The sequence below is a fragment of the Hypanus sabinus genome, chromosome 18, assembly GCF_030144855.1.
Source record: "Hypanus sabinus isolate sHypSab1 chromosome 18, sHypSab1.hap1, whole genome shotgun sequence".
Lineage (NCBI taxonomy): Eukaryota > Metazoa > Chordata > Chondrichthyes > Myliobatiformes > Dasyatidae > Hypanus > Hypanus sabinus.
Window position 1 is genome coordinate 17,680,007 of NC_082723.1, and position 25,500 is coordinate 17,705,506.

The following is a 25,500-nucleotide window of genomic DNA, read 5'->3' on the forward strand; positions in this document are numbered from 1 at the left end:
GTGTGTCTGTGTATCATTTTGGTCCGTTGTGTACAGATCTGTTTTTATTCACTGTCCCAATTATTCAGAATTTATTTACTTCAGTCTTATTTTTAATGTGCTGGCTTGGTTCATTTTTGAACGGGAGAATAGACTGGTTGCAAGTTTTTTGCTCAGTATACATTGCTTACTGCTAATCAGAATATTTATAGTGAATACCCCAGTTTAAAATTTACCAATGAGTTTATCAGGTTGCAAATAACCATGATGTGTTTGAATGTATAAAATATAATTTACTCTGTAAATGCAGATGTGATCTTATGTCATGCCTCAAATATTCAAAGTTCAAAGTAAAGTGAGTCCTTGGGTCGTGGGCAACACACAAAATGCTGGAGGAACTCAGCAGGCCAGGCTGCATCTCTGGAAAAGACATTTCAGGCCAAGACCTTTCAGCAGGACTGGAGAAAAAAAGCTCAGGAGTACATTTAAAAGGTGGGGTGGGGGAGAGAAGCACGAGGTGATGGGTGAAACGTGAAGGGGGAAGGAAGAAGTAAAGAGCTGGACTGAATTGAGAAGCTTGAAAACAAATTTGGAAACCATGTGGTACATGCTGGTGGTGAGGACACGTTCCAAGAAAGAAAACATGGTTGTGGTAGTGGGTCTGGGTAATAGCAGCAGGGATCACAGGGGGGAGCAGTGAGAGAAGGTTTCACTGAATTCCCATTGAACAAAAGATTCGGGCATCCCCGGAAGAGACTTTGCAGTATAGTAATCCAATCTCAAATGAGAAAATCTAGGTTGTTGTTACAGTTCAGTGATGGGCGAGTGAAATTGAGCGAAGTCATTCCCTTAGCTTGAAAAGCCTAATGGTTAAAGGGTAGTAACTGGTCCTGAACCTGGTGGTGTAAGTCCTGAGACTCCTGTACCACCAATATCATGGCAGCAGCAAGAAGAGAGTCTGACCTGGGTTATGGGGGTCCCTGATGAAGAATGCTGCTTTCCTGCGACACTTCATGTAGATGTACTCGGTGGTGGGGAGAGCATTACCTGTGACAGACTGGGCTGTACCCACTACTTTTTGTAGGATTTTCTATTAAGTGGCATTGGTGATTCCATACCAAGCTGAGATACAGCCAGGCAATATACTCTCCACCACACATCTGTAGAAAATTTTAGAAATATCAAACCAAAAGTACTTCCTTAGTAACTACACTTGAATTCTGGCCCAGGACAAGTCCTCTGAAATGTTGACATTGAGGGATTTAAAGTTGCTAGCCCCACCCCTCCACCTCTGATTTTGCCCCCAATGAGGACTGGCATGTGGATCTCTGGTTTCCTCCTGAAGTCAATGGATTTGATCTTGCTGACATTGAATAAGAGGTTGTGGTACCATTCAACCAGATTTTCAACCTCCCTCCTATATGCTGATTTAACACCACCTTTGATTTAGCAATCGGAAGACTGTCAATCTGCAAGGCTGCTGGGGAAGTATGAAGCCTAATGTCTTGCAAGCCTGAATCGTGTATGTGTGGTAAAAGAAAGAAAACAGAGCTTGTTCTGCTGTTTCAGTGCTGTCTTGTGCTTTGTGTTCTCATCTGCAGAGCAGTGTGAGTATGCTATGTTAAAAACATAGAATAGAAGCAAAACCTGGAGCACAATACAGGCCCTTCAGTCCACAAAGCTGTGCCAAACATGTCTTTACCATAGAAATTACCCAGGGTTACCCATAGCCCTCTATTTTTCTAAGCTCCATGTACCTATCTAGGAATCTCTTAAAAGACCCAATCGTTTCTGCCTCCACCATCATCATCAGCAGCCCATTCCACACTCTCATCACCCTCTGCGTAAAAAAAGCTTACCCGACATCTCTGTACCGACTTCCGAGCACCTTAAAACTGTGCCCTCTCGTGCTATCATTTCAGCCCTGGGAAAAAGCCTCTGACTATCCACATGATCAATGCCCCTCATCATCTTGTACACCTCTATCAGGTCACCTCTTAACCTCTAGCTCCAAGGAGAAAAGGCCGAGTTCACTCAACCTTTCTCATAAGGCATGCTCCTCAAACCAGGCAACAATCTTGTAAATCTCCTCTGCTCCCTTTCCATAGTTTCCACATCCTTCTTGTAGTGAGGTGAGCAGAACTGAGATCAGTACTCCCAAGTGGGGTCTGACCAGAGTCCTGTATAGCTGTAACATTATCTCTCAGCTCTTAACTCAATCCCATGGATGATGAAGGCCAATGCACCATGTGTCTTCTTGACCACAGAGTCAATCTGTGCAGCAGCTTTGAGTGTCCTATGGACTTGGACCCCAAGATCCCTCTGATCCTCCACACTGCCAAGAGTCTTACCATTATTGCTATATTCTGCCATCATATTTGACCTACCAAAATTAATCACTTCACACTTATCTGGGTTGAACATCTGCCACCGCTCAGCCCAGTTTTGCATCCTTTCAATGTTCCACTGTAACCTCTGACAGCCCTCCACACTATCCACAACACCCCCAACCTTTGTCATCAGCAAATTTACTAACCCAACCCTCCACTTCCTCATCCAGGTCAGTTATAAAAATCACAAAGAGTACGGGTCCCAGAACAGATCCCCGAGGCACACCACTGGTCACTGACCTCCATGTAGAGTATGACTTGTCTACAACCACTCTTTGCTTTCTGTGGGCAAGCCAGTTCTGGATCCACAAAGCAATGTCCCCCTTGGATCCTATGCCTTCTTTCTCAATAAGCCTTGCATGGGGTATCTTATCAAATGCCTTGCTGAAATCCATATACACTACATCTACTGCTCTACCTTCATCAATGTGTTTAGTAACATCCTCAAAAATATTCAATCAGGCTTGTAAGGCACGACCTGCCTTTGACAAAGCTATGCTGGCTATTCCTAATCATATAATGCCTCTCCAAATGTTCATAAAACCTGCCTCTCAGGATGTTCTCCAACTTACCAACCACTGAAGTAAGACTCACTGGTCTATAATTTCCTGGGCCATTTCTACGCCCTTCAATCCTCCAGAACTTCTCCCATCCCCATTGAGGATGCAAAGATCATCAGAGCATCAGCAACCTCACTGATGCTGGATTAATGGTGAATTGGCTGTTAAGATTCAGAATTGGCTTATCCATAGAATGCAAGTGGTAATGGTCGATTGACTTACTGTGCCTGGAGTTTTATGCTTAGTGGTGTTTCCTAGAGATCTGTACTGGAACCTCTGTTCTTTGTGTTTCAGATGAAAATGTAGGTGTTAGGGAGAGTAAATTTCCAGATGATATGAAGATTGGGGGTGTTACGGATAGCATAGAAAACTGTCAAAATATACAATGGAATGCAGATCAGTTGCAGATCTGGGTGGAGAAATGGGAGGCAGAGTTTAACCCAACCATTTGAAAGATAAAATGTAAGGAAAGTTACATTATTATACATATAAAGAATACACTATTAATGGCAAGATCCTTAACACACAGATCTTAAGTTCCTGACTCTGAAAGTCACTGCACAAGTTGATAGGGTGGTAAAGAAGGCATATGGCAGGTTTTTTATTAGTTGAGGGATTGAGTTCAAGCATTAGAAAGTTATGTTTCGGGTTGATAAAACTGGTTAAGTTGCTTCTGGAGTATAGCATTTAGCTCTGGTCGTTCTGTTGTAGGAAGGATGTCAAGGCTTTGGAGAGGTTTACCAGAATGCTAAACACAAAATACTCTGCAGATGTTGGGATCAAAGCAACACGCACAACACGCTGGAGGAACTCAGCAGGTCAGGCAGCATCCACGGAAACAAGCAGTCAATGTTTCGGGCCGAGACCCTTCGTCAGGACTAAAGAGGGAGGGGGCAGGGGCCCTAAAAAGAAGGTGGGGGAGGGTGGGAAGGAGAAGTCTGGTGGGTGCCAGGTGAAAACCCAGTAAGGGGAAAGATAGAGGGGAAGCAGGGAGGGGATAGGCAGGAAAGGTGAAGAAGGAATGTAAAGGGAAAGCACTATGGGTAGTAGAAGAAGGTAGAACCATGAGGGAAGTGAAAGGCAGCTGGAGGAGGAGACAGAGTGAAACAGGGAGGGGGAGGGAATTACCGGAAGTTGGAGAATTCCATGTTCCTCCAGCGTGTTGTGCGTGCTGCTTTTACCAGAATGCTGCCTGGAGTAAAGGGCAGGTGCTATTTGAAGTCCGACAAACTTGAGTTATTTTCTTTGGAGTGGGAGAAGCCAAGGGGAGATCTGATAGATTTGAAAGTTTATGAGAGCCAGTATCTTTTACCCATTTTTGGAATGTCCAATACTTGAGGATATGGAGGGCGGGGCAAGTTCAAAGGAACTGTGTGGCACAAGTTTTTTTTAAACAAGGAGTGCTGGATGCCTGGAATGAACTGCTTGGGGTGGTGTTGGTGGAGGCAAATACAATGGAGGCATTCAAGAGCCTCTTAAACTAACACTGATATGCAGGAAATGAGAACAAGGACACAGGCTGGTGATTATTTGGACATTTGATTCCTAATTTAATTAGTTAGGGAAAGATCTTGTGGACCTGTTCCTGTGTGTGTTCTAGAATCCCAGTAGTGCTTATTTGTATTACTATTGCTAAGCCACGGCCAACGATGAGGACAAGCGCACACACGCCAAGCATTAGCACTGAAATTTCCATACGGCAAAGGGCTCCAGCATCAAAGATGGCGCAGTCGAGGCTGACGTTCAGCTGCGTGCCAGGAGGGCAGAGGTCAAAAGTAGAAAGGGAGCAACGTGTTGCCTGTTGCGGCTCACGATGGCGCGGTTCTTCCGCGCGTTGTTGAAGGCTTTCGGGCTTCCTGAGGTAAAAAGGAAAGGGGCGGTGCTCGGCAGATCAGTCAGTGCCCGGGCGCCAAGTTACAGTACGGCACCCACTAAAGCGGCCCTCCACATCCCCGGCATGGATTATCAGGTGAGCCGGACCGACGGAGGCGCGACAGGGAACGGGGCCCAAGGGTCAGGACCTCGGGAACCGGGATTGGCGAAAAGGTCGGCACGGGAGGAACCGCGCCAGTTGGGACGGGGCTGGTGGGCGAGTGGTGGACGGGGACCCATGCCGGGGCCAGGGGGGTGGAAGTGAGGGGAGGGGGTGCTGGCGGACCGGGATCAGGTCAAGGGGGCGGGAAGACACACAAAGTATGGGGGTGGGTGAGTGAGTGGCGGTGCAAGCGGCCGCGGAGCGGAGCCTGGGCATACCTGGATGGTGTTGGCCGCTAAGGAGAGTACGGAGCCGGTTGGAGCCCAAGTAACAACTTCGGAGCGGCGGACGAACGAGTCCGGAGTGTCCGCTGCAGAGTTGGTTCTTTCCCGCCAAACGGTGCTGAATTTGGCGCAGGTCGCCAGCCGGGGTGATCTGAACAGGTGCTTCCTCAAACTTTCAGGAACAACCTGGCTTTATTAATGATTTGCAGCAGAGCGGAGCTCTCCCAGGTTGTTACAATATGCTCAAGATTACTTTCCATTCTAGTTGTTTTCTAGTGCAGTAAAGTTTTATAAGTAGCGGTTTGCAGTATTTAGAAAAAGTGGATGAGTTCTTGTTTCTGTAAACTATTTTACAGTGCCTGCTGAACACAGGTGGGTTATTTGAGTTAGAACAAAACCATTTTCTGTGTCATATTGTTTCGGTCTTTCCCTTCAGAATTAAACTGACACTTGTTCGGGAGGAGTAAAGTACAGATAGTAAGTCAGTTTCCTCTGAGGTAAAACGAAGCAGCAAATTCCTTTAGCTTATTTGAGAAGAATATTTTATAATCCTGTTCTGCGTTCTATTTGTGATTTCTTATCACTGCACAGGGTGAGAAGTTTACTTGTATGTTCACTCCCACCCCAACACACATTTTCTCTTTTTCCCCTTGTTATTCGGCAGTAAACATGTACCACCAAGCTGAAGGACAGCTTCTCTCCAACTGTAATCAGACTTTCGAGTGGATCTCGAATCCTTCACAATCTACCTCGTTACAATCTTGCACTTTACCTGCACTCTTTCAGGAGCTTTTACAGTGCCTATAAAAAGTAATCCCCCCTCTTCCCCCCCCAGAAGATTTCATGTTTTATTGTTTTACTACATTGAATCACATTGGAACTAATTTGGCTTTTTTTGACACTGATCAATAGAAAAGACTTTTGTGTCAAAGTGAAAACAGATCTCTACAAAATGATCTATATATGAAACACAAAATAATTGATTGCGTAAGTCAAATTATCATTAGTGCAGCCAGTTTGTTTTAGAAGTCACACAATGAGTTCAATAGAGATGACTGTATGCAGTTAAGGTATTTCAATAGATTGTAGTAAAAATACACTTGTACCAGAAAGTTCCAACAGCTGGTGAGTCAGTATCCTGGTAAAACTACACCATGAAGACTAAAGAACACTCCCAGCAACTCCACGAAAAGGTTATTGAAAAGCACATGTCAGGACATGGATACAAGAAAATTTCCAAGTCACTGAGTATTTTTTGTACAATCAAGTCAATCATCAAGACATGGAAAGAATATGGCACAAATGTAAATTTGCCTGGAACAGTCCATCCTCAAAAACTAAGTGCAAGAAGGGGACTAGTGAGGGAGGCCACCAGGAGACCTATGACAATGCTGGAGGAGTTACAAGCTTCAGTGGCTGAAATGGGAGAGATTGCGTTTACAACAACTGTTGCCTGGGTGCTTCACCAGTCACAGCTTTATGGGAGAGTGGCAATTAGAAAGCCACTGTTGAAACAAACTCACATGAAATCTTGACAACACACACAAAATGCTGGTGGAACACAGCAGGCCAGGCAGCACCTATAGGGAGAAGCACTGTCGACATTTCGGGCCGAGAAACTTCGTCATACGTCAACAGCGCTTCTTCCTATAGATGCTGCGTTCCACCAGCATTTTGTGTGTGTGGTTTGAATTTCCAGTATCTGCAGATTTTCTTGTGTTTGCTCACATGAAATCTTGTCTTGTTTGCCTGAAGGCATGTGGGAGACTGAAGTCAGCTGAAAGAAGTTTCTATGGTCTGATGGAACCAAAATTGAGCTTTTTGGTCACCAGACTAAATACTATGTTTGGCATAAACCAAACACTGCACATAAGAACATTAAAAAATAGGAGCAGGAGTCGGCCATCTGGCCCATCAAGCCTGCTTTGCCATTCAATAAGATCATGGCTGATCTAGCCATGGACTCATCTCCACCGACCTGCCTTTTTCCCCATAATCCTTAATTCCCTTACTGTGCAAAAAAAAAATCAAAAATATACCGCCCCTACCATGAAGCATGGTGGTGACTGCATTGTGCTGTGGGGATGCTTCACTGCAGCAAGCCCTGGAAGGCTTGTGAAGGTGGAGGGTAAAATGAATGCAGCAAAGTACAGGGAAATCCTGGAGGAAAACCTGATGCAGTCTGCAAGAAAACTGTGACTTAGAAGATTTGTTTTCCAACAAGACAATGACCCCAAGCATAAAGCCAAACTACACAGGAATTGGTTAAAAACAACAAAGTTAATATCCTGGAGTGGCCAAGTCAGATACCAGACCTCAATCCAATTGAGAATTTATGGCTCATGATCCCCATACAATCTGACAGAGCTTGAGCTATTTTGTAAAGAAGAATGGGGAAAAATTGCAGTGATCAGATGTGCAAAGCTGATAGAGATCTATCCACATTAGACTCAAGGCTATAATTGTTGCCAAAGGTGCATCTGCTAAATACTTGATTTTGTGTTTAATCATCGTAATAAATTTAGACCAATTCATATTCACTGTGACACGAAAGAGTTTTTTGTTGATCTTGTCAATAAAGCCAAATTAAATCCACTGAGATTCAATGTTGTAAAACAATAAAACATGAAAACTTATGGGGGGAGTTGAATACTTCTTATAGGCACTAATTTGATCTGTATGTAAGACAAGCACTTCTCTGTATCTTGGTACATGTGCCAATAGTAAGCCAATACCAATACAGGTTTTCCCCACTATTCGAAGGTAGAGCGTTCTTATGAAACCGTTCATAAGCCGAAGTGTCGTAAAGCGAAGAAGCACTTACCATTAATTTATATGGGGAAAATTTTTGAGTGTTCCCAGTCCCAAAAAATAACCTACCAAATAGCATAAAACCTAAAATAACACGAACTTATAGTAAAAGCAGGAATGATATGATAAATATACAGCCTATATAAAGTAGAAATATTGTATGTATGGTGTAGTTTCACTTATCAAAATCGGGAAGACAGAAAGCCAAAATTGATTTGGAGAAAAAAAATGGCATGCACACGCATGCGCAAACAACTGTCTGCACAAGGCTTCACGGTCATGGTAGTTTTTCTCGGGTAAGCACACGTATAAAGCGGGCGTCTTTTTCTTGTAAAGGCGAAAATCCTCTTTGTTTAGCGAAAATAGGTACTGGTATAGGTCTTTCATAACAGTGAGTTGTCGTAAATCGAACGTTTGAAAAACAGGGACCACCTGTAATACAATACCTTAGAACAAAAAGGAGTTTCTCCCACAGTATAAGGAACAGCAAAAGCAAAATTAATAATGGAAAGATTGGTGAAAAGCAAACTGGTGTATCTGAAGGCACATCTCTTTTGATGAAAATGTATGGAGGGCTGTGAACAGAGGCAGAAAACAACACAAAAATCCAACCTGAATTTGGAGTCTCTTGTTTACTGCTCTGGTTATGAAGGTGATGGTTTGGTTCCACAGTTGGGGCTGCCCTTCAATCCCCTCACTCAGTGTGAATGTTAATGCCTAGTATTCCTGCTCTGCAACAGTGAATATTAATGCAAATCATGAAAAGGCTATCAACCAGACCAGTAAATTTAGTGTAGAGCAATAAAGGCTTCCTTCATTTTTACATTGGAATATTAAAGATCATATTTCAGAAATATTTAAATTTTTTTTAGCCGCTTCTGCCTCTCTCTCTCCATTCTACAATTTGAGAGTCTGTCAGAGGCCCCTCCCTGCAGTATGTGGCTGGGACACTTACTTCCAGATGTTTTTTTCTAGATATAAGTTCTCTGGCTCCTCTTGACTCCACTACCGCCACTGAATTTCTGTTTCAGTTTTCCTGTATCTGTCATAATTTAAAAGCTGCGTGTTTATTTATTGGGATACAACACAGAATAGGCGCAGCTGGTCCTTTGAGCCGCACAGCTCAGCAACCCCGTTTGCCTAATCATGGGACAACTTACAGTGACCAATTAACATACCAACTTGTACGTCTTTGGACTGTGGAAGGAAAGTGGAGCAATCGAAAGAAACTCACGTGGTCTCAGGGAGAGTGTGGAAACTCCTTGCAGGAATTGAACCCGGGTCGCTGGTACTGTAAAGTGCTGTGGTAACCACAATGCTACCATGCCATCCTGATGGTGTGGGGCTCTGTTGCCAATGGATTGTTTCACCTGTGATTGGTGTCCCCTGATCTCAGGTGTACAGCGAAAAGTATGAGGATGTGTTTGGTTGAATATCCTGGAAACAGACAATATTCTATGTCTGTACGTGAAGCTTGGGCACTTATATCTGATGCTGAAAGGTGCCCAAGCCCTAGTAATGAATAATGCAAGGATTTTCCTGATCAGCATGACTCAGCATTACACAGACTAATTCAAACTTAATGTGCTGTGGCCACATCCTTTTGCATTAACAGCCAGGTGTATTGTGTGTTGTTCATTCATGGGCCAAGTTTGAGGCAAAGTACAAAAGCCACATTTAACACTGACTTTTCTTCTATGTTTCATTACTAAGTAAAGTCCAGTATACCTCTTGATCAATTCTGTATTTACAACACTGGTGACAGAAATAATTTATATAATAATTCCATTTTGTTGAGGTCATCTGTACACTTAATTTGCTGTTCAAGATACTATCAATAACAGATCCAATAACAATATTGATGTCAAGTGCTGTAATGTTCAACCAAATGTTGATGATTATGCGAGATCTGTGACTGACTACGTAGAGAAGTGCATTGAGGACGTCGTCATTATTAAGCACATCTATGTGAGGACAAATCAGAAGCCATGGTTGACAACAGAGGTCTGTGCACAGTTGAGAGATCAGGATGCTGTTTTCAGATTGGGGGATAAGACAGCTTTCAGGTCAGCAAGAGGTGTGCTTTCCTGTGCCAACAGGAAGGGAAAATGGAATTATTATATAATAATTTCTGTGACACCGAGGACTTGTGGTGCATGTGGCAGGGCACTCGGATCCTAACCGATTATAAGCCCGCCCTGCATGTCAACGACAGTAACACGCCCTGATAGGCTAAATGTCTTTTATGCTCAGTTTAATGTACGGAATGATGTGTTGACAAGAAAGGCCCCTGTACCCCACTGAAAAGCAGATAATCTGTGTGGCTGCAGGTGGTGACAGGGTTAACCCATGTAAAGCAGCTGGTTATTGATCCCATTAAGTCCCATCTTTCTGCTACATTGGACCCCTTACAATTCACTTACCACTGAAACCAGTCCTCTAACGATGCCGTATCTTCTGCCCTCCACTTCGTCCTGTCCCGTGTAGAAAATGGTACCTTCATGTGCCAGGATACTGTTTATTGACTCCAGCTCAGCGTTTAATACGATCATCCCTCAAAGCTAGTGGGTAAACTGTCCTTGTTGGGTCTCAACACTTTTCTCTGTAACTGGATTCTGAGAATCTTGCTGGTCAGTCCGCATTGGTGGAAACATCTCAAGCTCCATCATGCTGAACACCGGAGCTCCCCAGATCCGCGTGCTCAGCCCGCTGCTGATGCATGACTGCATTGTGGTATCCAGTTCAAACCGAATCATCTTGTTCACTGATGACAAGACAGTCTGGCCTCGTTAACGACCATGAGACAGTGTACAGAGAAGGGGTAGAGCGGCTGGTAGAATGGTGCAAGTACAACTTGAGTGCCATCGTGAGATGATTGTGGACTTTCGGAAGGTGCAGGCTGACCACTTCACATACACATGCACATAACGGTTGATCTCATCTGGTCCCTCAACACCACCTCTTTTGGTCAGGAAAGCACAGTGTTTCCATTTCCTGAGGAGAGTGAGCCCTGCCCTGCCCCCTATTCTAACCAGTTTTTAGAAGAGCACCATCAAGAGTGTCCTGACAAGCTATGTCGCCATTTGGTGCAGGACTTGCAAAGAGTCTGACTGCAAGTCCTTGCATTCCTTCGTAGGGACGACTGAGAGGAAAATTGGGGTCTCACTTCCACCCATCCAAGACATTTATCAGGACCTCTGCATACACAGGGTTGTCAGTGACAATCCTGATTGTCACTCACATACACATACACCCTCACAAGGATTGTCAGTGATCCCTGCAATCCATCCAACAATTTCTTTAACCCCCACCATCAGGCAGGAAATGCCATAGTGTTAGGGCAAGAATTGTTAGGATAGGAAACAGTTTTATTCCACAGGCCATTAGAGTATTGAGCTTCCTGCCACCATCACAGTCTCATCATGTATGAAGCACCAGTAGTGTTATATTGTTTACTTTTATGTCAGATGTACCTTATTGTTAGTTTTACTTGTAATATTACTTTGTGTTATGTGTACTGTGTTGCGCACCTTGGTTCAGTGGAATATTGTTTCATTTGGTGGTATACAAGTGTATGTTTGAAAATTTAGAGCTATAACTATATAGCTGGGGCATCATAATGAAATTTTGTCTCTCCAGAATTTGAATTTACATTGTTCTGGTGCATTGAGTTAGAAGATGTATTTTTGTCTGTTCTGCTGTGTGTCAGTTGTTCTTTATGTGGTTTGAGGAGTGCTGTATAAAGTACCATATTGTATGCAGTATTAAGGAGAGCAGTAGTGAGTATCTTCCATCTTACCTCTTGAGGAAATGGGCATCCCTCAGGTTATTTCCTCAAAACCAAGGAAATTATTGGTCTTTAGGAAAAGAAAGTCAGGACAGAATGACTCCTCATTGAAGTGTTGGTAGTGGAGAAAGATGTGCAGTTTCAAGTTCCTGGGCTCCAGCATCATCGGTTATCTTTCCTGGGTCCAACACATTGTTACAGTCACAAAGATGGCACACCAACAGCTGTACTTGTATTTTTGAGGAAATACGGTATGTCACCAAAGACTTTCAAATTCCCGCAGGCATACAGTGGAGGACAGCTGACTGTTTCCATTGCTGCTTGGTGTGGAGACTCCAATACACAGGATAGCAAAAGTCTGCAGTGGGTTGTAGTCAAAGCCAGCTTCATCATGGGCACAACTCTCCCTGTTATTGAGAACATCTTCAAGAGATGGTCCCTCAAGAAGGTGCTCCTCACCATCTGGGACAAACATCTTGTTGCTACCATTGGGGAGAAGGTACAGAAACTGAAGATCCACATTTTATGTTTTAGGCACAGCTACTTTCCCTCTATAATCAGATTTCTGAATGGTCCACGAACACTACCTTGTTATTCCTCTTCTGCATTATTTATTTTTTTATGTTTTGCTCTGTTTTGCTGATGCACAACAGATGTCAGTGATGATAAATCTGATTCTGATTCCATTCCCAAGAACTGAACTGTTTGTAAGTCAGAAATGAACAGCTGCAACAGGAGAGTGGGTAGGAGTGGTGGAGTGGTGCTTGCTGGGGAGAGAAGGCATGCAAAAAAAGCTCTCAAATCCATCTTGCCAATCTACCAAACACTGGGATGACTATCAGTTGCATCCTTGTAACCTGTGGAAGACATTTTATTTCTCTTTTTTTCTCTTTAAAAAAAAACACTTTCAAACCTCTGAAATGTACTAGATGATCACCTTATCTGAGACTGTTTGTTTTGACTTGCCCACTGCCTTTTCTGTTAAATTCCAGGATGCAGTACAAGCATTGAACACCTTGCAGACCAATGCCAGCACTTTGGAGCAGATCCGTCGGGAACGTGGTCAAACAAAGGGCAGTTTAGAAGCAATGAAATCCTTTGTACAGCGTGCTGGCATGACGGTAAGAGCAATTAAGCGTTTGAGATGGGTGGCAAAATTCACCTCATTTGCGTCAGTATACTATACCCTAAAGATAGACTTCCATTCAATTAAGCCCTTCACCCATTGGTCTGTGGGAAGAGTAATTTTCTTAATTTCCCAAATATTGATTGGCATCTCCCTAGAGGAAGGGGTTTAGATGGGGTGGAGTTGGTTAGGTGTGTTCAGGAAGGTTTCTTGACACAATGTGTAGATAAGCCTGCAAGAGGAGAGGCTGTACTTGATCTGGTATTGGGAAATGAACCTGGTCAGGTGTCAGGTCTCTCAGTGGGAGAGCATTTTGGAGACAGTGATCACAATTCTATCTCCTTTACCATGGCATTGGAGAGGGATAGGAACAGACAAGTTAGGAAAATGTTTAATTGGAGTAAGGGGAACTATGAAGCTATCGGGCAGGAACTTAGAAGCATAAATTGGGAACAGATGCTCTCAGATAAATGTACAGCAGAAATTTGGCAAATGCTGAGGGGATATTTGCATAGCGTTCTGCATAGGTATGTTCCAATGAGACAGGGGAAGGGTGGTAAGGTACAGGAACCATAGTGTACAAAGGCTGTTGTAAATCTAGTCAAGAAGAAAAGAAGAGCTTATGAAAGCTTCAAAAAACTAGGTAACTAGGTAATCTAGAAGATTATGAGGCTAGCAGGAAGGAGCTTAAGAATGAAATTAGAAGAGCCAGAAGGCCTTTGCGAGCAGGATTAAAGAAAACCCCACGGCATTCTACAAATATGTGAAGAGCATGAGGATAAGGCATGAGAGAATAGGACCAATCATGTGTGACAGTGGAAAAGTGTGTATGGAACCAGAGGAGATAGCAGAGGTACTTAATGAGTACTTTGCTCAGTATTCACCACAGAAAAGGATCTTGGTGATTATAAGGTTGATTTACAGCGGATTGAAAAGCTTGAGCATATAGACATTAAGAAAGCACTGGAGCTTTTGGAAAGCATTAAGTTGGATAAGTCACCAGGACCAGACGAGATGTACCCCAGGCTACTGTGTGAGGCAAGGGAGGAGATTGCGGAGCCTCTGGCAATGATCTTTGCATCATCAATGGAAACGGGAGAGGTTCCGGAGGATTGGAGGGTTGCAGATGTTGTTCCCTTATTCAAGAAAGGGAGTAGAGATAGTGAAATTATAGACTAGTGAGTCTTACTTCAGTGGTTGGTAAGTTGATCGAGAAAGTCATGAGAGTTAGGATTTATGAATATTTGGAGAGGCATAATATGATTAGAAATAGTCAGCATGGCTTTGTCAAAGGCAGGTTGTGCTTTATGAGCCTGATTGAATTTTTTGAGGATGTAACCAAACACGTTGATGAAGGTAGAGCTGTAGATGTAGTGTACAGTTGGCCCTCCTTATACATGGGTTCTACACGCGTGGATTCAGCCAACCGCGGATCGGGAAAACCCGGAAGTTCCCTCTCCAGCACTCGTTGTTTGAGCACGTACAGACATTTTTCTTGCCATTATTCCCTAACCTAGTGGTCCCAACCTTTTTAAGCCCAAGATCCCCTACCTCTACCATAGTCAAAGGCGAGATCGACACCCAGGTCGATTAGTTACACGTATGCGCACTGGGGCAGAAAAGACCAGAGTTAAAACCCTGCAGCCCGGAAGTAGAAATAATGTATAAACACCAGGGGTACCCAGCCTTTTTTGCACCACGGATCGGTTTAACATTGACAATATTCTTGCAGACCGGCCAACTGGGGGTGGGGGGGGGGGGGGGTAGTGGGTGTTAAACACGACCGGAATATAGCGATACTCGAAGCAGGTTCCTTATGTCCAGTCTATTCCACAATTTAGTTTTCGTGGCTCTCAGCTCTTAGCTTCTGTCCCGCTTGCTCACGTTTTTTCTGCTCAAAAAACTCAGTGGGTTTGTCTTTCAGTGCGGGGTGCTTGGACTCAAGGTATCGAAGCAGTTTTGAGGGCTTCATTGCCTCATTAGACAACCTCCGGGCCCGAACTGCGGCCTTCTGCCTGCCCCACTGCCAGACGCCTTGGCCAGGTGCGGCTGGTCGTGGGTGGGACAAGGTCAGGGTCAGAGGTCCCCATGCTGGACCTGCGGCGGTTCCAGTCCAGAGAGAGCGACCAACTGAGTGAGGAGTGCGACAGGGTGCCCGCCCGCCCGCCCCTCCCCCCCCGCCCCTGTAGGATCTATCAGCCGACAAAAGTTTGTTTCAGTAGATCACAGCGCAGTAGCTGCTCTCATATTTACGGAACCCTGAGCCCAAATTAGATCATCTGCGAATATTTTAGCACCGGGTTCCCCATAAACATTCGGTGTGGTGGACAGGTTTAGAGGCGGCGCCCATCTGTCCGCGCTCCAGGCCAGTAGCAACAGCACCTGCTGGCTGTGCGAGGCGAACCAGTGATCCCTGGCGCGCGGGTATCACTGCGTTTATGCGACTGATGACCTCAAGTGCGTCCAAGTTCAACAGTGGGTGAGACAGGGAATGAGGAAAGGTGCAGCTGACTCATATTGTTTCCTCGCGGCCCGGTGGTTGGGGACCATTGAATTACACTGTGTAAACACAAAGTACACTGCAGATCCTGTGGTCAAATCAACACGTACAAACAAGCTGGATGAGCTCAGCAGTCAGCAAGTTGACTGCTCATTTCAGTGGATGCTGCCCGACCTGCTGAGTTCATCCAGCTTGTTTGTATGTGTTGAATTACACTGTGTAGTGCGGGGGAGTTACACGCATGCACACTGGGCAGAAAGAACGGAACTAAAATCCCACAACCCGGAAACAATCTCTCAACAGTATTTTTGTATTTATTTTTGATTTTTTTTTGGAATCTACTGGGAAAGTCTCAAAGTTATCAACCAGTCGATCACGATCGATGGGTTGGCGACCACTACCCTAAACAATACAGTATATTGTATTAGGTATTATCAGTAATCTAGAGATGATTTAAAGTATACGGGAGGATGTGTGTAGGTTACTGCGGATCGGGATTGGAAAAAAAAATGGAAGTTCTCTCTCCAGTACTCGTTTGAGCATGTACAGACTTTTTTCTTGTCATTATTCCCTAAACAATACAGTATAGCAACTATTTACATTGTATAAAGTACTATAATCTAGAGATGATTTACGTAAGTCGGAACAGGTACATCCGGTATTATTTAGCGTCAGTCAAACATTTGTCTTAGTATATAGTATATATTTTACCTTTCTATGCATATAAAACACTTAAGAAACGTATGTATTTCAATAATTAAACCACTGCGTTGCTTAGTAATAATTGTAGCTTTCATCGGGGCAGGGCCTTTCACATGCTGTATTATTCCCGCTTCTCCGGTAACCGACGGTACTTCACCTCTTTCCGATCGCTTCATTATTTCCATTTTATTTTGAATCGTGATCGTTTTCCGTCAATGGAACAGAAACTCTGCAGATTCAGCAGCAGCCATGGGCTGCAGGTCTGAGCTCTCCTGGATCCTAAAGTCCACCCGTACTGAGACAGGTTAAAAAAGGTTCGGAGCTCCCCTTGGGTCCTAAAGTCCACCCGCACTGACACAGGTTAAATAAGGGACTTAAGCATCCGCGTTTTTTTGGTATCCGCGGTGGGGTCCCGGAACCAATCCCCTGCGGATAAGGAGGGCAGGCTATTTATGGATTTTAGCAAAGCATTTGATAAGGTACCCCTTCCAAGGCTTATTGAGAAAGTAAGGAGGCATGGGATCCAAGGGGACCTTACTTTGTGGATCCAGAATTGGCTTGCCCACAGAAAGCAAAGAGTGGTTATAGACACATCATATTCTGCATGGTGGTCAGTGACCAGTGGTGTGCATCAGGATCTGTTCTGGGGCTCCTTCTCTTCGTGACTTTTATAAATTACCTGGATGAGGAGGTGGAGGGATGGGTTAGTAAATTTGCTGATGACACAAAGTTGGGGGGTTTTGTGGATAGTGTGGAGGGTTGTCAGAGGTTACAGTGATAGAATGCAAAACTGGGCTGAGAAGTGGCAGATGTGTGAGGTGGTTCATTTTGGTAGGTCAAGTATGATGGCAGAATATAGGATTAATGGCAAGACCCTTGGCAGTGTGGAGGATCAGAGGGATCTTGGGGTACAAGTCCATATGACACTTGCAGCACCCTCTGAGTGAAGACATTCCCCCTCAGGTTTCCTTGAATATTTCACTTTTCACCCTTAACCTGTGACATCTAGTTCTAGTGTCACCCAGTGTCTGGAAAAAGCCTACTTGCATTTACCCTATTCCCTTCATAGTTTATCAAATCTCCCCTTATTTTCCTATGCTCAAGGGAAAACTGCCCTAAAGTATTTACCATAACTTGTGTCCTCAAGTCCCAGCAGTATCCTTGTAACAAAGAAGAGAAAATCTGTAGAAATCCAAGCAACACACAAAGTGCTGGAGGAACTCAGCAGACCGGGCAGCATCTGTAGAAAAAAGTACAGTCGACGTTTTGGCCCGGAATGTTGACCCTACTTTTTTCTGTAGATGCTACCTGACCTGCTGAACATCCATGTAAATTTTCTCTGTACCCTTTCAGTCTTACTGTTATCTTTCCTTTAGGTTGGTCTTGCTCCTCAATGGGCTCTACAATGTACAGCTCTAAAACTCAATCCCTGATTTCTTTCTACAAATTCTTCAAGAATACTTTTGCCCGTTTGATTTGTGCAATCAATATGTAGATGAAAATCTATCATGATATTGAAGTTCCCTTGAGATACATCCGTAATATTTACCCATTTATTCTCTGATGTATTGAGAGGTCACATTTTGGGGGCTATAGATTACGGCTGCTGTATTCTGTGATTTATGATCTTTAACCCAGTCTGTTTCCACATCACTATGTGCTGCTATTTCACATGACTACGTGCTGCTATTTCACATGACTACGTGCTGTATCATGGCTCAGTACTACTCGAGTACCTTCCTTGATTAACAACACTTCCCCATGTACTTTCCTGTTTACCCTGTTCTTTTGAAATACTGTATGACCTGTGTCCTATGTTGACAGATTGAAGAACTGGACCAGCTTGCCATCATTCACGTGACTGGGACAAAGGGCAAGGTTAGTCCTTAAATGTAATTCAAAAGACCAAGAGCACCGTGAATACGTCTTGTCCTGCAGCGTTTTGTTTTTAAATGATCTGCATCTTGGTGGAGTGCTAATTGGCCTGATGATCTTGATCCAGACACAGTTCGGGGACTCAAAACCCTTAGATTTCCTGATACAGTTCCTCTTGGTTTTTTTTCCCCCTGTTGAAGGGAATCGATACAAGAGTGTGCTAGATAGTTTGGTAGGGTGAGAAAGGGGTGGGGGAAATCACTGTTGAATGGTGGCAAAGTCTTAAATTTGGAGATTTGCATCCCAACTGGTGTGTCTCAGCTGAAGAAAGGGTAGTACTACAGCTGACCTGAATAGAGATGTGGTTGTGGTGAATTGAGGTGAAAGGAAATGAGAGAAAAATCCCAGATTTTAATGGGCAGCCCACTCCCTTTGGGAAATGTAGTTGGGCAACTGGTGCTTTTTGGACTTTTTAGCCTCATTGGTGCCATTGAACTTACTCACAATTGCTTTGTGTTTGGTCACTGGGGTTGTTATGTACAAATGTGATATGCATCTTCTATTGCTTAAATGTACAGGTGAAGTTTTGCAGGTCACTTATGTATGTCAATGCTCCCAGCTTTTTGTTTCTTTCTGTTATTGTCTATTCTTTGGTGGCTTGATATTCTTTTTGGCTTCTGACAGGGTTCCACATGTGCATTTTGTGAAAAGATATTACGGAATTATGGATTAAAGACTGGATTTTACAGGTAAAATTAATCTTATTTTGACATGTTAAACTCTATAAAGAGTCTGTAGGTAATGGGGTAGGTGCTTAGTGTTGTCTTTTCTGGGGCATTTGTACTGGTAATTTCATTGTCTTTGGTATTGCAGACCCTGTGCCTGGTAAGCACTTAGTCACTCTAACTTAGATCTGAAGACTTATCTTTGTTACTGTTTTCCAGCTGTGATGCCATTTCACTAAAGCGGTGGAATAAACATTGTGGCTTAAGTCTGTAAATTGCCACTGGATTTATTGAGGGCAAATAATAGATTCTCAATAAAACCACTTCAGTTTTGAAATTAAAAAAATATTTCCTCCTCAGAGGATGAGAATGCTTCTGTTGTCTTGCCTAGCTGACTCAAATTGTATTCATGATCATATTGTTTTAATTGGTATTAGGCTGTTTTGTTACCATTAATGGCTTGTAAGAGGTTGTTTGACTTAAGTTGGCCCTGGTCAGTTATGTCAGATATGAGGAATGTACAGCAAAGGCAGGTAAAGTCATTGATCTCTGGAGTGACACTGATCTAAGTGCGTAGCCAGAACGGCTGTATGACCTGATGCACATGTGGTTTTAAACATCACTATACACATAATGAAAGACTATTAAAGATATACTGTATCACCATAATAATTTGGTCAATTTACCCATCAATACAGATTGCAGAAATTTGGAGTGCAAAGTGAGTCTATTCTAAAAGAAAAAGATTAGCTTGATTTCTCACAAGTATGTTGAAACTTGCATCAGTGACCAACCCTGTGCTTGGGGGCAGCCTGCAAGTGTCACCATACTTCCAGCAGTAGCATAGCATGCCCACAGCTTACTACCCATAATCCATACGTCTATTGCTTTGGAATGTGGGGGGAAACTGGGGTACCTAGGGGAAACTCATGCAGTTGATGGGACCCCTACACAAGAGGCAATGTGCACCTGAACTGGAAGGGGACTAATTTCCTAGTGGGAAGATTTGCTGGTGCTGCACAGTGGAGTTTAAACTAGAGGGAACCAGAGTGCAGGAACAGTTAGTGGAGAGGTTGTGGAGGCATGTTAAAACCTCAGACAGAGTCAGAAATCAAAAGGTTGAACATGCTGTGACTAATGTCTTGAGCTGTATATATTTCAATGTGAGGAGTATTGTAGGAAAGGCAGATGAGCTCAGGGCAGGGATTAACACCTGGAATTATGACATCATGGCCATTAGTGAAGCTTGGCTGCAGGAGGTGCAGGACTGATAGCTCAAATTCCGGGGTTCTGTTGTTTTAGACGCGACGGAGCTGGAGGGGTTAAGGGAGGAGGGTGGTGTAGTTGGGGAAAATGTCAAGACAGTGCTCAGTCAGGACAGACTGGAGAACTCCTAGGGAGGCACTATGGGTGGAACTGAGAAGTGAGAAAGGTATGACCACGTCAATGGGGCTATATTATAGACCACCTAACAGTCCAAGGGATGTAGAGGAACACATTTTCAGAGAGATCACAGACTGTTGCAAGAAACATAAGGGTGTTTTAATAGGTCATTTTAACTTTCCATATATTGACTGGGACTGCCATACTGTAAAAGGACTAGATAGGATAGAGTTCATGGTGTGTGTTCAGGAAAGTTTCCTTAATCTGTATGTAGAAGTCCCAATGAGAGTGAGTGATAATTGATCTGCTATTAGGGAATGGGGTAGGGCAGGTGACGGAAGTTTGTGTAGGGGAACACTTTGCATCTAGTATTGACAATGCTATTAGTTTCAAAGTAAATATGCAAAAAGATAGGCCTGGTCTGCAGAGTTAGAGTCTAAATCAGAGAAAAGCCAGAAAGGATCTGGCAAGTGTGGATTGAGACAGGCTATTTTTCTGGCAAAAGTGCACTTGGTAAGTAGGACATCTTCGAGAACAAAATTTTGAAAGTAAGAAGCTTGTATGTGCCTGTCAGTATAAAAGGTAAAGATAACGGGTGCAGAGAACCTTGGTTTTCAAGATGTATTGAAGCCCTGGTTAAGAAACAAAACAAGTATAGGCAGGTAGGAACTTATGGAATATAAGAAATGCAAGGGAGCACTTAAGAAAGAAATCAGGGGGCATGAGGTTGCCCTTGCAGTCAAGGTGAAGGAGAATCCCAAGGGATTCTGCAGATATGTTAAGAGCAAAAGGATTGCTAGGGAGAAAATTAGTCCTCTGAAAGATCAGATTGTTAATCCATGTGTGGAACCAAAAGAGATGGGGGAGATCAAAATGATTTTTTTGCATCTGTATTTACTTGGGAAATGGACACTGAGTCTATTAGAAGTGAGTCAAAGCAGCATCGTCTCCACTGGACCCTGTACAGATTAGAGAGGAGGAGGTGTTTGCTGACCTGAGAGAAATTTAGGGTGGATAAATCCCCAGGGCCTGACGAAGTGTTCCCTCAGATCCTGTGGGGGGCGGGGGGGGGGGGCAAGTGCAGAAATTGCCAGGATAGCCAATGTTGCTCCACTGTTTAAGAAAAGCTCAAAAAATAAACCAGGAAATTATAGGCTGGTAAATCTGACATCAGTAGTGGGAAAGTTATTAGAGGGTATTCTGAGGGACGGGAGATATAAGCACTTGAATAGTCATGGATTGATTGAGGATAGTCAGCATGGCTTTGTGTGTGGTAGGTAATTTCTAACCAATCTTTTTTTTTCATCAAAATTATTTATTTATTAAATTTTAGAAAATTACAAGAATAAATATGATGATAAAATAGTAAGAATAATAATATTAACCCTCCCCTCCCCCCCTTAACCCTTATCTAAAGAAAAAAAAAGAAAGAAGAGTAAGATTGCCTGGATATCGGAGGATCCCCACATGCTCCGTGGAGTTCAAAATAATTTTAATATTTATTTTTTCTTTCCCCAATTACTTTATAATTTTATCTTTATATAAAATGTACTTAATCCTTTCTTTTATAAGTATGGGAACCAAATTTTCAAAAATATATCATATTCATTTCTTAGATTATATGTGATTTTTTTTCAAGTGGAATACAATTATGTATTTCATTATTCCAATGATCCATAGTTAAATATAAATCGGATTTTCAAGTAACTGCGATAACTTTTTTGGCTACTGCCAATGCAATTTTTATAAATTTTTTCTGATACTTATTCAATTTAAGTTTCAGTATTGTCCCTTCAATGTCTCCTAATAAAAATAATACTGGACTATGTGGAAGTTGTACTCCAGTAATTTGTTCCAATAAAAATCTTAGATTTATCCAAAATAGTTGAATTTTAAAACAAGACCAAGTAGAATGTAAAAAAGTACCAATTTCTTGATTACATCGAAAACGTTGGTCAGACATATTTAAATTTAATCTATTTATTTTCTGTGGTGTTATATATAATTGATGTAAAAATTATATTGTATTAATCTAAGTCAAACATTTATTGTATTTCTCATAACTATCAGAACATAATCTTGACCAATTTTTTCCATCAATTTTAACATTCAAATCAGATTCCCATTTTTGTCTTGATTTATGAATTCCTAATTTAATTGTCTGTTTTTGAATCAAATTATACATACAAGATATAATTTTTTTAATTTTTCCTTTCTGAATTAATATTTCTATTTTACTAGGTTTTGGCATCAGCATTGTTTGACCCAGCTTTTCTCGTAAATAAGCTTTTAATTGAAAATAACAAAAAAGAGTATTATTTGATATTTTATATTTATCTTTTAATTGATCAAACGACATCAATATACCTCCTTCAAAACAATCACCTATATATTTAATCCCCTTTTGGAACCAATTAAGTAAAAGTTTATTATCCATTGTAAAAGGAATAAGCCTATTTTGAATTAAAGTTCTCTTTGCTCGTAAAGATTTCTTTATCTCATCGTCCATATTTACCTTATTCCATAAATCAATCAAGTGTCTTAATATAGGAGATTCTTTTTTTTTCCCCGTATCCATTTGGATTCCCATTTATATATAAAATCTTCTGGTATGTTTTCTCCTATCTTATCTAATTCTATTCTAATCCATGCTGGTTTTTCTTCAAAAAAAAGACGCAATAAATCTAAGTTGATTTGCTTTATAATAATTCTTAAAATTTGGAATTTGTAACCCTCCTAAATCAAATTTACATGTCAATTTTTCCAATAATATTCTTGACATCTTTCCTTTCCAAAGAAATTTCCTTACATATTTATTCAGTTCTTGAAAAAACTTCTGAGGTAATTGTATTGGTAAAGTTTGAAATAAATATTGCAATCTAGGAAATATATTCATTTTTACAGCATTAACTCTACCTATTAATGTTATTGGTAACATCATCCATTTATCAAGATCTTTTATTTTTTTTAATAATGGCAAATAATTTTGTTTATATAAATTTTTTACATCATTATCAACTCTAATACCTAAATATTTTATCCCATTTATTGACCATCGAAATTGAGTTACTAATCGACATTGATTATAATTTCCTTTGGTAAGGGGTAAAATTTCACTTTTATCCCAATTTACTTTATACCCTGATACTTTCCCATATTCTTCTAATCTAAAAGATAATCTTTGCAAAGATTGCAATGGGTTTGTTAAATAAATTAAAACATCATCAGCAAATAAATTAATCTTATATTCTTCTTGATTAACTCTAAAGCCCCCAATGTCTGAATCTGTTCTAATTAATTCAGCTAATAGTTTTATTGCCAATACAAAGAAAGCAGGTGATATGGGCAGCCTTGTCTAGTTGACCTCGTTAAGCAAAATGGTGTTGAAATCTGACCATTTGTAACTACTTTAGCTTGAGGATTAGTATTTAAAGTTTTAATCCATTGTATAAAAGATTTTCCTAACTCATATTTTTCCAATACCTTAAATAAAAAATCCTATTCCAATCTATCAAATGCTTTTTCTGCATCCAAAGCAACTGCCACACTCATTTCCTCTCTTTTTTGTGCCAAATGAATTATACTAAGTAACCGGGTTATATTATCCATTGATTGTCTGTTTTTAATAAAACCTGTTTGATCCATATGTATTAATTTTGGTAAATATTTAGATATTCTATTAGATAAAATTTTTGCTAGTATTTTATAATCTGTATTCAACAAAGAAATAGGCCTATATGATGTTGGTTTTAAAGGATCTCTATCTTTTTTTGGCAATACAGTTATGATCGCTGTTAAAAAAGATTGTGGGAGTTTATGCATTCTTTCCACTTGGTATATTAATTCCATAAAAGGAGGAATTAATAAATCTAAATTTTTTATAAAATTCAGGAGGAAAACCATCTTCTCCTGGGGATTTATTACTCTGAAGTGATCCTAAAGCTTCTTCAACCTCTTTTAATGTAAAGGGCATATCTAATCCTTTCTGTTCTTCTAAATTTAATTTTGGAAGGGTTATTTGTAATAAAAATTTATCTATCTCAGCAATCTTATTTTGTGATTCTGATTGATATAGTTCAGTATAAAATTTTTTTAAAGTTTCATTAATTTCTAGAGGTTTATAAGTAACCTTATTTACACTTGTTCTAATTGCATTTATTGTTTTAGAAGCCTGTTCTGTTTTCAACTGCCAAGCAAGAATTTTATGTGATCTTTCACCTAATTCGTAATATTTCTGTTTAGTTCTCATAATTTTTCTGTACGATATGTCTGGAGTGTATTATATTGTAGTTTTTTATTAACAAGTTGCCTTCGTTTTTCTTCTGTCATGTATCTTTGAGATTCTTTTTCTAACTTTGATATCTTTTTCCAATTGATCTATTTCTGCTGTGTATTCCTTCTTAATTTTAGATGTATAACTTATAATCTGACCCCTTAAATATGCTTTCAATGCTTCCCATAATACAATTTTATCCTCAACTGAATGTAAATTTGTATCCAAAAAAAATTGAATTTGTTTTTTCATAAAATCACAAAAATCTTGACGATTTAATAAAATTGAATTAAATCGATTCCTCCTTATCCATCATTATCATTGTCATTATCAAGGGGGAATCATCTGACAATATTCTTGCTTTATATTCCACGCTTTTCATTCTACCTTGAATATTTTTTGATAATAAAAAAATCAATCCTTGAGTAAGTTTTATGTCTATTTGAATAAAGTGAATAATCTCTTTCTCTTGGATTAATTTTTCTCCATATATCAATCAGATTTAAATCTTTCATTAATGATAAAGTTAGTTTTATTACTTTTGATTTTGTAGCAACTTTAGTTGATCTATCCAAAACTGGATCTAAACAAAAATTAAAATCTCCACCTATTAATATTTTATCAGCCAAGTTCAAAAAAACTTCTTGTATGAATTTTGCATCATTTTCATTTGGTGCATAAGTGTTCATAAAAGTCCATAATTCTGAAAAAATTTGACAATGTATAATCACATATCTCCCCACAGAATCAATTATTACATTTTGTATTTTAATTGGTAAAGATGTATTAACCAAAATTGCAACTCCTCTCGATTTTGAATTAAATGAAGCTGCAATGACATTTCCAACCCAATCTCTCTTTAATTTCTTGTGTTCTGTTTCTGTTAAATGTGTTTCTTGTAAAAAAGCTATATCTCCTTTCATTTTCTTAATATATGTTAAAACACTTTCTTTTCACAGGTCCATTAATTCCATTAACATTAAAACTTAAAAAATTAAGTAAATTAATCATTCATAATACCTTGGGAACTCTTTAAAATTCTCCATGTTGCTATGAGTCTCTCCCCAACCATCCAGGCAAAAAAGAAGAAAAATAGAAGAAAGATAACTAATATATAAGGAAAAAAAAAC

At 40.9% G+C, this 25,500-nt stretch overlaps 2 protein-coding genes across 5 annotated transcripts in view; one reads left to right on the top strand and one right to left on the bottom strand.

The window, feature by feature from the left end:
* LOC132407362 (SH2 domain-containing protein 3C-like) overlaps positions 1–9,668 on the bottom strand; it is a 286,124-nt gene extending 276,456 nt beyond the window's left edge. The window contains exon 1 of one of the 2 annotated variants that reach the window (XM_059993734.1): positions 9,234–9,668. In XM_059993734.1, coding sequence (XP_059849717.1) covers positions 9,234–9,549 — 316 coding nt within the window. In that variant the 5' untranslated portion in view covers positions 9,550–9,668. Of the gene's footprint in view, positions 1–5,182; positions 5,294–9,233 lie in introns of those variants that run through there. The other variant, XM_059993735.1, reaches the window with a different exon arrangement.
* Positions 131–25,500, top strand: part of fpgs (folylpolyglutamate synthase) — a 74,873-nt gene continuing 49,503 nt past the window's right edge. The window contains exons 1-4 of one of the 3 annotated variants that reach the window (XM_059993737.1): positions 131–4,898; positions 12,779–12,907; positions 17,939–17,992; positions 18,674–18,738. In XM_059993737.1, the coding sequence (XP_059849720.1) occupies positions 4,743–4,898; positions 12,779–12,907; positions 17,939–17,992; positions 18,674–18,738 (404 nt within the window). In that variant the 5' untranslated portion in view covers positions 131–4,742. Of the gene's footprint in view, positions 4,899–5,206; positions 5,417–12,778; positions 12,908–17,938; positions 17,993–18,673; positions 18,739–25,500 lie in introns of those variants that run through there. The other 2 variants (XM_059993739.1, XM_059993738.1) reach the window with 2 other exon arrangements.